The sequence below is a fragment of the Cercospora kikuchii genome (assembly GCF_019650295.1).
Source record: "Cercospora kikuchii DNA, contig_00004, whole genome shotgun sequence".
Lineage (NCBI taxonomy): Eukaryota > Fungi > Ascomycota > Dothideomycetes > Mycosphaerellales > Mycosphaerellaceae > Cercospora > Cercospora kikuchii.
Genome location: NW_025408585.1, coordinates 1,178,292 through 1,191,581, shown reverse-complemented (window position 1 = coordinate 1,191,581; position 13,290 = coordinate 1,178,292). Strand labels below are relative to the sequence as shown.

The window sequence follows — 13,290 nt, the reverse complement described above, 5'->3', positions numbered from 1 at the left end:
TTCCGGGATGTTGAAAGATGCGGCTCTCGAGCAGTGTTATAGACATGCGAGGCGCAAGCCTTCCACAATGACGCTTACTTCCTTCGCGCCCAGCAGTGCACGGGGTTTTAATGCCCCGTTGCGCGCGAAAGGCCAAAATGCGCCGCATGTGATGAAGAGACAAACCACGTCATGGATCCTGTAAGCAGACCGCATCGCGAAGATCGACGCTAAATTTCGGGTTCGCATAAGCGCACGGAACAGGCTTAGCGTCGTCATGACTCGCGTTCCCAGTCCTTCTCTCTCTTGTCGCGTGCTCGCTCCTGCAGTCAATCACAACCATCAAAGGCATCTAACGCACAGCTGGCGCACTGCAGAAGTCGAAGTGGTCGCTTGCACCAATGGCAGATGGGGACAATGATGACAGGCGGCAGCAGCCACGGAGCAAGCTGAGAAAGAATGAAAAATCTCGCGCTTCAAAGGCGCGCAGCAAGTTCAGAAAATCACTGCCACAAATCACCGAGGTATACTTGGCGCTTTCACAATAGGACAGAGAGGTAAGTACTGACTACATGTAAGGACAATCTCCTTCATTTTCAGCTCATGCATTTCGGCGATGACACGAAACCCAATGAGTGGTTTGTAAATGCACAAAAGGCACTGAACTTTGAGCCAGAGTACGACGAGCCAGACGATGGGCTGGGCTACTACGACGATGGCGTCAAGCGAACGCTCACAGACGAGCAAATTGCTGTGTTCCGACGTACAGAACTCTGGCAGATGAAGCGCGCCCAGGAATTGCAGCAACAAGAAGAACGTGAAGCAAAGGCAGCCATCGCCGAGCAAGACGGGAGAGCCGCGTCGCCCGTTTCAGACGTTTCCAGCCTGGAAGACGAATTGCTTGCATTTGCAACTGCTCAGCGCAAGGAGTCCCGACCCACGCTCGCGCCACCTTCACCCAAGCAACGCCAGCATTCACAGAGCGGGCGCAGTGAAGCAACTTCGAGTTCTACTGGATCCAGAAAACGCAAACGAACGCGGAATGTCCCGTACGACCAGCGACATAAGCGGAAGTGGGAAGGCTACATCAACAACAGAGACCCGATCGAAGGATCCGTCACTCATCGTCGCTTAGCTCGAGAGATGGACGACCAACAAAACGAGACTATTGAGATGGATTATTGAAGACATCCGGATCACTTCTTGGACTCATCTCCGTCAGCTTGAGGCCATACCTTGCAGTTGTGTCTGCTACTGAGGCGTCCAGCAACTCTGTGCGGCTCACAAGGTAAGAATTCTGTTCATGCTCACACCCACTTCTTCACATTTCACATGATGAAACAAACAGTCATCCTTAGACGGAAAGCTGGACAGATGACTGCTCCTGGATTTGGCTCCCGCACTTATCCGCTGTAGCTCTTGGATTCGCTACTGTCGACAGTCTAATCTTCTCTCTGACTCAGCACCCCATCACGACGCGTCTCGGTATCAATTTGTGAAATTCTGCTAACGATACTGTTGTTAGATGCCTGCAGCATGGGCTTGGGTTGTGACACACGCAGGTCTCGAACAATCTCCAAGCACCCTCGGGCCTATCTCTTCTTCGTCGCCAGAATTCCAGTCACAGGAACAAGGCACTCTACTCTGCGATCTTGCAGTTCATCCTCCAATTGCTTCCACAAGGCCGCTATCTCGTCTGACTCTTCGAATGGGATGACAGAGTATAGTAATCTTCGAAGCTCCGATACCCCAGCTTGGACTTTCCAGTCCTCAGTGTCGACATCGGTTATCAATATATCATTCTTCCCGCACCCCGACTCCAAGGGATCCGAAACATTCGTGGCTAAGTAAGCAACAGGCCAGTCGTCCTTCGACCCGCTTCTGAACCTCACCGCACCAGGCTGGAAGATGGACTCCGGAAGTGGCAAATGGTCGTAACCACATACGACCTTTTTGTACCAGAGCGTCTCATACACGCTGTCGTGCCCTTGTCGCAGTGCGGAATTATGACACACGGCGTTCCAGAGCTGATTCCATACCTGTCGGGCGTTTTGGTCAAGCACGAGTACTTGACAGAACGCGAGCACTGCGAATGTGCCCCCAGGCTTCAGTTGATAGTCCACTGCCCGCAGTATAGCATCCGTGTCGACGAAGTGAATGAAGTTGATGGCCAAAACGAGATCAACGCTTGCTTTCTGCAGACCCATGCCTGCCGGATCTTCGGAATTGCCAATGCGGAACTCGACGTTGGGCAAATCGGCATGCCTCTCCTTTCCGAGCGCGACATGTGCTGCTCCCAGGTCCGAAGCTACGACTTTCTCAAACTTTTCCGCAATGCGTCTGGTGTGCACGCCCGATCCAGCACCAGGCTCGTGGCAAAGACCAAAACACCCGCCCTTATCGGCATGATACTTCCAGATACGCTGGAGTGTGGCCTCTGCAAGGTTCGGACGTCCTTGGAGATATTTCTCAGTCCAGAAGTCCCTATCGATCCCATCTTCTTCGCTGAAATGTTGCTTGATCCTGTGTCAGACACGGCCCAATAATCAGTGTATTTGGATACTCCGATAAGGAAGCGTATGAGACGCTGACCATGAGTCGGAGCTAGGAAGCCATTGCTCTTATACGTGATAATCATCACCTCGAACTGCAGACCGATGCTCGGCCTCACAACGTGCCAGGGCTTGCTGTTCCCATGTTGTGTGTTACTTCCCCCTGGCGGACTGTGAGCGTGACACCCTCGAGATGGGGCTCACCGTGCAGCTGAGTTTTGTCGAAAAGTCTATCGAGCCGCATAGCCGTTCCAGTTGAACAATATCACACGCACGCTGTGAAACGATTGAGTGTGCGGGTGACAGATGAACGGCGTGGCACCCTGGTGAGGAATTGTTGGCTAGGGTTGAAGCTTTCTGACAGCTTTTGCTTTCTGTACTCGGACATATCTAGCAGGTCTGAGAGAACCTGACATGTAGTTCCACAACATTGACAATGTTTTTCGAAAGATTTTGTTTTGATAATACGTCCATTATGTATGTATTGACACCTTTATGCTTGCTCATCTACATGACCGCGAGTGCTCGTCCTCAAAAAACGAAACGTCCAAAGGCAACCATTGGAGGACCCCTGTGCAGCTCACTCAACTTCAACGAGCGACGGCATCCGACCAGGGTAGCTTCACACAGCTGTTCGCAGATGGTTGCTGTCGGCGACCGTTTACCCGAAGCATGTCCAATCCACGAGAGCACGCTCTCGACTTTTGCGTAGCATATCTTGTTGACTGAGTAAGAGCAAGAAGTGGCATGTGGAGCCCTCAAGTTGCCATACCTGCGACGATTGGCCCCATAGCTGTATTCCAGCTCCAATCAACGCAGCAGCGGAAACGAGCGCTCCCTCTGTGGTCTCAGGTCCACGGTTTGCACCACTCAATCTGCAAATTTAACGAGCTTTTCAAGCGGCAGGATCCTTCCAGGCTTAGGGCGATTGACCTGAATTTTGTAGATCGAATAACCCCGTGAAGCGTTCTTCGGAATATCACAGCCCTTCTTCTGCTCCAGAAACTGGCGTACAATGGTTCGGAATGCCTGGTCTGTAAGCCGCGTAATTTCCTCTCCAGAAACCGACAGCATATGCTCCCTAACTTGTTCAATTGCCCGGCTGCTGACCTCCTCCAGAAAATATCGCGGATGATTCCCGTCCCGCTTGTGCAGAGCAACGGATCCCAAGTACTCTCGTGAAACTTCTTTTGTACCACCTGCGTAGTACAAGGCTGATCTGATCCGCATGTTCGTTCTTAGCATCTCAACTTGTTCCGTCTCAGGGACTATATGCAGGATGTATGTAAATCTGGATTCGATCGGGTTTTCGAGAACCAGGATTGTGGACGGGTATGTTCGGCGCCGTGTAATTTTGAAGAAGTTTGCTAATGTCGACAACATGTCTGCGGCAGGGAAGTGATGATGGTTGCTTTGCTTTCTCCTTGTTGATGGGCGAGCGCTGTGGTTCTGCGATCCAGCTGTGTTGGGAAAAGCTTCCGACTGCAAGTAGATTATATACTGGGCCAGACAGCATTCACAATTATTACTGTAAGGCCACTTCTGCGAAAGAAAATGGTAGAGCTACCCGTAAGTTTTGCATGAGATTAATTAATTCCAAGCGCCCTGCTGAATGATCCGTATTCTGCGGCCTCAGCGAACCGAGCTCACCTCAAATCTACCCCGAAGGACAAATATCAACCTCTCCAAAGCGATCGAGCTTATGGACAGCCTTGTGTCGTTGCGACTCAACGCCAGACCTCTACTTCGACATCTATACTTCCAAAAGAAGCACTGCAAGCCCAGCCTGGAAATTGCGCCATAGGTAGTATCGACACGCGATCTCCGTTTCGAAGACCACTGGCCCACTCCTGCAGCTGCGGATTGGTCTCGGTGTCCGTTTCGTGTGTCTGCCAATCCTTAGCAGCGACTTCATTGTACGCCCAGGTCAGATAGCAATCGGAAAATTCTTCGCGTCTCCTGCCGTTCGTGGGTGAGCCTCTCCTCGCAACATCGAACCAGCTCCAACTCCCGCTTCCATCACCTCCCCAACCTTGATCCCTTCCTTTGACCTTCAAATGTACAGCCCGTACTCGTCCGCCGTGTGTGGAATCTGAGCTGGTTGTGTCAACCATGGGCGAGATGTATTTCAAAGATCTCGTCTCGACGTATGCCGCCCTGAGAGAAGGCTGAGAGCCATGACTTCGAGTCATCTCTTCTGTGTTGTAGTGTGCTTCGAAATGTATGCAATCGTAGTCGCCGTGCCAGAGAATCATCTTCACCAGTTCGTCCGGCAGCGGGGATGGCGATGCCTTTTGCAAGTATAGCACGGTACGAGAGACATCCTCAGTGGTTTCTGGGTAGTATCCTGTCCTGTGCATGCTCATTGTCTCTGGGTCTAGACTGGCGATCTCTGAGATCGCTTGTTTGAGAGCAGACCAGAGCTGAGACGGTGTCCTCATTCGATGGCAGGTCTTTTCAATTCACCGATTTCGCAAGGGCTTATGACGCGTGGGTGGTTCTTCTCGGGGTATTTTGGAATGACCATGCAGCAAGTCTGATGAGGATGGCCTGGAAGATGATGGAGATCTCGAAGCAGCAACTTGAAGGCAAGCTGGCTGGCTGGCGGAGACGAACGTCATGCGGGGGCGGAACGACCATTGATCCGCTCCGGTGGCCATTGCTTTCCTCTGCTCTGCAGCTTCGTCGTGCCCATCTTGCTATTTCTACTGACCGAAGCACTCGCACTTTTGACCGAATGTGTATCGCGTGGAATGTACTTTCCATCGGACTCAATGGGACCAGAGCGACATATCGTTGGAATGCGGTCCAACTTCTGGGGCCAGAGGCTCACAAGTCATCGTCGTGCTAGGCATGCAAAACATCTGCAGCACTCGAGGGCTGCAGATCCATGATGGATTCCGCTGTTAATGTGTGCACTTATTAGAAGGAATCAGCGGTCCCGCTACAACATCGAAACATCGTCCGCGGCCGGGAAATACATGGCGGTCAGACACGTGGACTGCAGAAATGGGACCACCTTTATCCTCACGCGTGCTGGGCACAACTCCCGTCAGCTCAAAACAGCGAAAGTCCGCCTGTAGGTGAATATTAGGCCGCAGATTTTCTACTGCTCCCTCGTGGCGACGTGTCCTGCAGGAATTTCGACTCGAAGAGGCATCGCCTTTGCTTCCATACTGCGATATGACCACCTGGATCTCGTAACCTATCACCCTATCTCACAGCCGCGATTCTCTTGGAGCTCCGAATGCCACTTGTGTTCCCAACACTGCCTGTGGCCAGGGTACTCCTTCTCGGATTGGCGCACAAATCGCGCGTTGCAAAGCGGCTTTCACATGCGACGCCAAGCCAATGTCACTGCTGCTTGGCGATAGGTCAATTATGGCAGGCTTGTTCTGCAAGGCTTGTTCTACCACAGGGCCAGCTAACACGAATATGTCGTGCAAACGTGTACGCCCACGTGCTGAGCACATGCCTCAATCTCGTGTCGAGATTTCGGCGCGAAGCTGAATCCAAAAACGGCTGTCGTCCGGTGGGCAGTAGGATATCAATATCCAGTCTGCTGGCTTTGCACAGGCAGGTAGTCTGTTGTATCTCGAATCTTTTTCGTCCGTGACAGCGATGTCTGGGCAGTCCGTCGGTGAAACAAATGCAGTTCCAGCGCCAGCAAGGCGCGGCAAAGAGAAACCTGGCGTTGTCATCGCCGACACAGAAGCGCTCCCAGACGATGTTGACCTGAAGATTCGTGATAGCGATATCAGACAGCGGCAAGTACGGACCTGTGCGAGCATGTCGCGAGCTCGAAGAAGCATCGAGCTCGTCGTACGACTTGGGCTGATTCAACCACCAGGTCTTCAAAGGATGGACACTTCTGTTCCTAGCCTACCAAGCAACCGGGGTCATCTACGGTGACATTGGGACATCGCCGCTTTACGTCTACTCCTCGACCTTCTCTTCCCCACCCACCCGAACGGATGTGCTAGGCGTGCTTTCATTCATCATCTGGTCGCTGACATTAATCGTGACTCTGAAGTACGTCTTGATCGTGCTCCGGGCCGACGACAATGGGGAAGGCGGGACGTTCGCCATATACACCCTTCTGTCTCGATACAGTGACATTATGAAACGGGATCCGAGGGTCTACCAGCTCGCCAAAACAGAGCGTCACAAGAGCGAAGACCTACATGTGCACAACGAGAAGATTAGGTCCTGGTTGGAGAAGAGCAGGGTGGCTCACGCAATCTTGAAATTGCTGGCAGTCTTTGGTGTGAGCCTTGTCCTGGCTGACGGTGTCCTGACTCCTGCGCAATCTGTATTGGGAGCCATTCAGGGCATCAAAGTTGTAGACGATGGCATCAAGACACCTACCATTGTGGGAGTCAGCTGCGCCATACTGGTAGTACTGTTCTTGGTCCAGCCGCTCGGAGTCCATCGCGTGTCTTCCGCGTTTGCTCCAATCGTCATCATTTGGCTACTGTTCAACGGCTGCTTCGGAATCTACAACCTAGCTCAACATGATGCAGGAGTCCTGAAGGCATTTTCGCCATACTTTGCTGGAGCCTGGCTTATGCGCACCAAGACTGAAGGCTGGAAAAGTCTCGGCGGTATACTCCTCTGCTTCACTGGAGTGGAATGCTTGTTTGCAGATATGGGTGCGTTCAGTCGACGAGCCATACAGCTGTCTTGGCTTTGCTTCGCGTACCCATGCCTGCTGCTTGCGTACATCGGACAGGCGGCTTATCTCGCAGAGTCGCCAGAGGCTTACAGTAATCCGTTCTTCAATACTGTGCCTCCCGGACTTTTCTGGCCATCGCTGGTTCTCGCTATACTGGCTGCGATTGTGGCCTCTCAAGCAACCATTACAGCTTGCTTCCAACTCTTGGCTCAAATCATGAATTCGAGCTACTTCCCGCAAATCCAAATGCACTACACAAGCACGAAGCACCATGGCCAAGTCTACATACCAATCGCCAACTGGGTGCTCATGGTGGGCTGTGTCATCGTCACCGCCGTATACAATAATGTGAGTATCGTTGAAGCCCACTCATGCAGCCAGATCCATGCTGATGACTCGTTAGACTACGAAATTGGGACATGCATACGGAGTGTGTGTTATCTTGGTGACATTCATCACTACCAACCTCGTCGCCCTGGTCGCTGTCATCGTATGGCGCGTCCATCCGGCCATTGCGTTTTTGATCTGGCTGCCTCTAATCACCTTTGATGGGCTTTTCTTATCTGCATCACTGGTCAAGGTGCCTGACGGAGCCTGGTTCACCCTGATGCTTGCTGCTTGTCTCGCAGCGTTTTTCGGACTCTGGACATACGGCAAAGAAACGCAGTGGACATGCGAGGCAAAGGACAAGATCTCCCTGAACTCACTGGTCGCCACTACTCCAAATGGAGGGCAGAAGCTGTCAGAGAAATACGGCGGCAGTGAGCTATTCAGAATCGACGGCCTCGCAATATTCCTAGACAAGTCTGGCGTCTTCACTCCGAAGGTTTATGAGCAGTGGCTTAGGAAGTTTCGTGCTCAGATGGACACAGTTGTTTTCATGCATTTGCGCGCACTGAGCGTGCCTCACGTCTCAGAAGAGGACCGCTTCGAGGTCTCCGAGACCAGTGTCAAGGACGTCTACCGATTGATCATTCGCAAAGGCTACTGTGACCACGTCATAACGCCTGATTTGGCTCTACTTGTTTGTCGAGAAGTACGCTCCCTCATCGTCCGGCAGGGCCTGGATGATCCTACAACCTCTGAGCGAGTCAATCGCTTGGAAGCGGCATTTGCAGCTCAAACCTTATACCTGGTCGGCAAACAGCAAATGCGAATCTCTCATTCGTACAACTTCTTCAAGCGTGCGATGCTGGAGATTTTCCTCTGGACCCGCGAGAATTCGAGGAGTAAATTTGAGAAACTGAACGTTCCTGCAGAGAAGGTTGTCGAAGTGGGCTTCGTGGGGGAGTTATAGGAGCACAGTTGAGCAACAATACTGCGGAGGGTGTCGCGCAGAGAGCAGAAATATGATAAAGCACATCTAGAGGCTCTTTCTCAAAGAAATGAGAAGGCCAACTTACGATTGAAAATGTCTAAGATAGAAACTTAGCCTTGACGAAGCAAAAAATGGATCATGGCGATCACTGCACGAAATCCAAAGTGAAGTGCACCGGACTTCCAGCTCTACAGGATACCTACGATCAAAGCATCTGGTCAGCGATACAGTGAAGTTAAGCCGGTTGTGACCGAGGATTTTATCCGTGCCAAGCCATATCTTATCTCCGGTCTCGGTCTGGATGTCAGCGTTGGCCGAAGGGCGCAACACGAATATGTCCGAACATCCACCGAGCTACGTCGTTGCTGGCGAGCATCAAGCTGAGAGTGAGAGTCATTTCTACAGCAGAATAATCAAAGTGAGCACTTCGATTCGAGTTCAACAAAATGACTTCCGAACATCCCAATGGCACAACAGAATGGCTTCGCCAGGATCCCCCGAAACTTCCGCCAGGATACGACAAGCATCATATCGTCTTCCTGGAAGCAGTGCACGTGCCATTGGCTGAATTGCCCTTCGAATTCACGATTGACAGGTACCTCAAGACCGAACCAAGTCAAATCGCAGAGAGGATCAAGCCAGCCACAATAGTCATCTCCAATGTCATCAATGTCAAGCCTTCGGACATGGACAATGCGCCCAACTTGCAACTTCTGGCAGTCATGGCTACCGGAATGGGTTGGGTAGACAAGGAATATTGTGCCAAACGAGGTATCTCCGTGGTAAATGCTCCAAGTGCCAATATCGATGCTGTCTCTGAACACTTCCTCGCACTATATCTGGCTACTCGGAAGCGAATAGGAGTCTTTGACCAACACGTGAAAACTTCTGACGAATGGCAACGAACCAACTCTTTGGTAAAAACGGTCTTTCCTGATGGGCCACCGCTGGGGGCGAGCCAAGAAACACTCGGAATCATGGGCTACGGAGCTCTGGGGAAGAACATCCAGCGGCTTGCTAAGGCGATCGGCTTCAAAGAGATTCTCATTGCTGAGCGAAGAGGCGTATCGCAGGCCAGAGAAGGTCGGACTCCTTTCGAAGAGGTCATCAAGCGAAGCTCGACAATTGTGTTGGTATTGCCACGTGAGCCGGACACTGTCAATCTTATTGATGAAGCAGAATTGAAAGCCATGCGGAAAGAAGCCATTGTGATCAACATCGCGCGAGGAGGCATCGTGAATGAAGCAGCTCTTGCCAAAGCCTTGAGGGAACGATGGATCTTTGGAGCTGCGGCCGATGTCCTCGACACTGAACCTGGAGGACCGGGCTCAACTCCGTTGTTGCCGGACTTGAGCAAAGGGGAGGAGCCTGTACCGAACCTGCTCATCACTCCGCACACCGCTTGGGTCGCACAGCCTACACTAAGCAATCTGCGGGCAATCAATCGGGATGGAATGACTGCGTATGTGGAAGGCAGGATGTACGATCCCAAGAGTAAGCACATGGTTGCAGTGCACGATGGCAAGATTTGGAAGTGAAGAATGGCGGCTTCTGTGCCGTTTTCAAGAGTCGCAGCTTCGCGCTTGCCCAAGATCGCACCTGACCAAGTAGCCTCACGTCACTCAATGTTCGGCAGTGGCATGAAAGGTAGGGACGGAACCTAAGCGCAGGTCGTTGTTGAATGGAGAATAGGCCGTACTTTGAGCACAGTATGAAGGTTCAAAACAACAATCGCACAGCACACCATCTTTCAACATGCCAGGCAGGAAGATCGGCAGTCAAATGCCCCGCGCACTGCTCACCATCGAAGACATTATCTCAGCCATGCAATCAATCCTCGAAATCGAGCCCACCGAAAGACTTGTCCTGATTCTCTGCGGTCTTCCAGGTAAGCCTCGTGTTCAGTTGTGTCCCCTTTCCGCCATGGAGATCTGACTGTCATGCATCTTAGGCTCCGGTAAGACTTCTCTCAGTAAAGCCATCGTGTCCGAAAACCTCACCAAATGGAAATACCACTCATTCGACGACCGCATCCTTATCTCCCGGCAAGTCAACACCGGCACTCAATTTCCCTACCCCATCCCTGATCTTCTCCACGTCTGGTGGGCCGAAGCCGAATTCCGCAAAGACCTCTTCAACTGGCTATGCACTTCCAAACCCGGAACCGGTCTCGTTCTCGATTACACTTTGTCGCTTCAACAAGAGCGAGAGGAGTTCAAATTGGTGATCGAAGCTGCTGGAATCGAATCTCAGCTTGTATTTCTGAACTTCGACGAAGATATACTGTGGGCCAGGGTGTGTGAGAAGAATCAAAGGGAGGAGAAGTTGAAGGTGCCAGGATTTGTGAAGATGACTCGATCAACCTTTGAGGAAGATTTGGCTACGTCCAGAAGCCGCAGAATGAGGATGAACACATTGTTAGAGGCACGTGAGCATTCGGGCGAGTCATCTCTAGTCGCATGGCGAAGGAATTCATTTCGTCTAGCGAGTCGTTGATTGTAATGGGACAGTAGACATAACGTCTTTGCTGTGCTGATGAACCAAACGTGGAAATCACAGCTTAGAAAGGTCTTATCAGTTCCGAATCGTTCTTCTAATCTCGTGCCTGTATCCCATCTAACAGCATGCCTCATGACTGTTCCTCCAAGCTTTTCAAGTCTCATAATTATGTTACAGAATGCCACATCTCGCTTTGAACGCATTAGTCAAGAAAGGTCATCCACACTATCATCAGTCATGAATCTTCATGCAAAAATGATGGCCTTTCCCCAGTCGGAAATCAACCCATCCACTTCCAGAACTTCCCCCAAATTGTTTTCGGTTCTTCCTCCTCAAACCACATCTCCTCAATCTCTTTCCTGCCCGTATCCAGGTCCGCCTCCGCAGCTTTGACAAAGCTTGTTCGATAAATAATCTTGTGGCCCACGTACATGACCACAAACAGAATCAAACTCAAATATGCCACGAAGAAATCCGTGGTGTTCCATGGCATGAAGGCTGTGAAGCCGTTGGTGAGGATGATGATGGCGTTGAAGAACAAACCATACCATGAGAACCACGGCTGCCAAAAGGCCTTGTATGGTAATGTGTCGCGGCTTTGGCCCCGGGCGGCAAGCGCGCGCATGAAAGCAATGTGGCAGATGTTGATGCACGTCCAGGAGATGAAGCCGGCAACAGCGGTGATGTTGAGGAACCAGTCGAAGACGGTCCCACCGTTGTTGGACAAGTTCATGAAACCGAGGAGGCCGAAAGCGGCAGTGAAAGCGCAGGCCACGTAGGGAACTCCGGAGGCGGTCGTGAGTTTGAAGAAGGCGGGCGCGTTGTGTTCATCAGCGAGACCGACGAGAATACGAGAACCGGAATAGACGTTCGAGTTCGCGGCGCTGAGGACGACGCACAGAAGGACGGCGTTGATAATTCCGGGAAGTGCATTGACGCCGGCTAATTTCGCAGCGATGACCATGGGGGACGCGGAGGCATCAGTGTTCTCGTTAAGGAGCTGGTCGTTGTCGTATGGGATCAAAATGCCAAGGAAGAAGATGGTGAACACGAAGAAGAAGAGGATACGGTAAAAGGTCTTCTTGATAGCTGCTGGCACAGTCTTCCGTGGGTTGGCGGTTTCTCCAGCTGCGATACCGACCAGTTCGGTGCCTTGATAGGAGAATCCAGCTTGGATCAAGACAGCCCAGAAGCCGACGAACTTGGCAAGAGCGGCATTGTCTGTGACAAGATACTCTGCGAATGCGCCTGGTTCATGATAATACTTGAATCCAATGTATCCCTGCTGGCCGGCGCCTGCATTGATACAGATGCCGAAAATTAGGAAGCCGATCACAGTCAGGACTTTGATCGAGGCGAACCAGAATTCCACTTCGCCATAGAACGACACAGGCAAGAAGTTGATTGCGGTAATGACGACCCAGAACACGCCGATGAAGATACCAACATTAAGGTCCGGCGCCCAGTACTGTATGATTAATCCAGATGCTGTCAACTCGAGTGCGTAGGTAATGGCCCAAGAAAACCAGTAGATCCAGCCCATTGCGAATCCAAGAGAAGGGTCGACAAAACGAGCAGCGTAGACTGTGAAAGCTCCGGACACGGGAATGTAGGTGGCCATCTCTCCGAGTGCGACCATGACCGAGTATACGAGTGTTCCGACGAAGGCATAAGCAATGAGGGCTCCAGCGGGCCCTGCTGTCGCAAGTGCTTGACCTGACCCAATGAACAGACCTGTTCCTATTGTGCCACCTGCTGAAGATTAGTTGATGCTCACTGACAAAGTACTGCGTTTGTGCCAATGCCTCGAGGGTCCCCCGCCCAAGTTTCCAGTAGAGCAACATTAAGACGCTCATAGGAAGACCTACCAATTGCAATCATCTGAAGATGCCTCGATTGCAGCTTACGCTTCAGCTGCGTGGTCTCGCCAGCCCTGATCGAGTCACCCTTCTCCAGATCACTACTCGATCGTTGGTCGGCAATCCCATCCTTTTCGTATGTGAAGGGTGAGGCCGTATTGGCGACCTTGATCTTGTCGCTCTCCATTGTGATTCCGTTGTTGAATCACAAGGGCACGAGCTTTCTCCTGTTGGATAGTGCTTTTGTCTTCGCACGAGCTAGGCTAGTTGCCGCGGTGCCGGATGACTCGACAGCAGCTATGAAGTTCAATTAAGCAGTGTTTGTCCGTCGGGTGAACGGTCGCCGCAAGTCTCACGTGTGACCGTTAAGCGCAGGATGTGACGAAGAGAAGGTGAACGAAGATGGGG

The 13,290-nt window shown here is 51.7% G+C and overlaps 7 protein-coding genes across 7 annotated transcripts; 4 read left to right on the top strand and 3 right to left on the bottom strand.

Annotated features, from left to right (window-relative positions):
• Window positions 1-380: 380 nt before the first annotated feature.
• On the top strand, window positions 381-1,164 carry CKM354_000669400 (uncharacterized protein; the record flags this gene model as incomplete). Its single annotated transcript, XM_044802019.1, has 2 exons — window positions 381-503; window positions 559-1,164. The coding sequence occupies 2 exons, from the start codon at window positions 381-383 to the stop codon at window positions 1,162-1,164; spliced, it is 729 nt and encodes a 242-aa protein (XP_044657954.1).
• A 407-nt stretch (window positions 1,165-1,571) lies between these two features.
• On the bottom strand, window positions 1,572-2,676 carry CKM354_000669300 (uncharacterized protein; the record flags this gene model as incomplete). Its single annotated transcript, XM_044802018.1, has 2 exons — window positions 1,572-2,502; window positions 2,651-2,676. 2 exons carry the CDS (start codon window positions 2,674-2,676, stop codon window positions 1,572-1,574), a joined length of 957 nt encoding a protein of 318 aa, XP_044657953.1.
• Window positions 2,677-4,258: 1,582 nt separating this feature from the next.
• CKM354_000669200 (uncharacterized protein) lies at window positions 4,259-4,972 on the bottom strand (the record flags this gene model as incomplete). Its single annotated transcript, XM_044802017.1, has 1 exon — window positions 4,259-4,972. The coding sequence occupies one exon, from the start codon at window positions 4,970-4,972 to the stop codon at window positions 4,259-4,261; it is 714 nt and encodes a 237-aa protein (XP_044657952.1).
• Window positions 4,973-6,152: 1,180 nt separating this feature from the next.
• CKM354_000669100 (uncharacterized protein) lies at window positions 6,153-8,503 on the top strand (the record flags this gene model as incomplete). Its single annotated transcript, XM_044802016.1, has 3 exons — window positions 6,153-6,302; window positions 6,382-7,554; window positions 7,610-8,503. The coding sequence occupies 3 exons, from the start codon at window positions 6,153-6,155 to the stop codon at window positions 8,501-8,503; spliced, it is 2,217 nt and encodes a 738-aa protein (XP_044657951.1).
• Window positions 8,504-8,970: 467 nt separating this feature from the next.
• CKM354_000669000 (uncharacterized protein) lies at window positions 8,971-10,062 on the top strand (the record flags this gene model as incomplete). The annotated part of the gene is made up of 1 exon (XM_044802015.1): window positions 8,971-10,062. The coding sequence occupies one exon, from the start codon at window positions 8,971-8,973 to the stop codon at window positions 10,060-10,062; it is 1,092 nt and encodes a 363-aa protein (XP_044657950.1).
• A 217-nt stretch (window positions 10,063-10,279) lies between these two features.
• CKM354_000668900 (uncharacterized protein) lies at window positions 10,280-10,956 on the top strand (the record flags this gene model as incomplete). The annotated part of the gene is made up of 3 exons (XM_044802014.1): window positions 10,280-10,412; window positions 10,476-10,819; window positions 10,915-10,956. The coding sequence occupies 3 exons, from the start codon at window positions 10,280-10,282 to the stop codon at window positions 10,954-10,956; spliced, it is 519 nt and encodes a 172-aa protein (XP_044657949.1).
• Window positions 10,957-11,303: 347 nt separating this feature from the next.
• Window positions 11,304-13,069, bottom strand: CKM354_000668800 (uncharacterized protein; the record flags this gene model as incomplete). Its single annotated transcript, XM_044802013.1, has 2 exons — window positions 11,304-12,775; window positions 12,892-13,069. The coding sequence occupies 2 exons, from the start codon at window positions 13,067-13,069 to the stop codon at window positions 11,304-11,306; spliced, it is 1,650 nt and encodes a 549-aa protein (XP_044657948.1).
• Window positions 13,070-13,290: the final 221 nt, after the last annotated feature.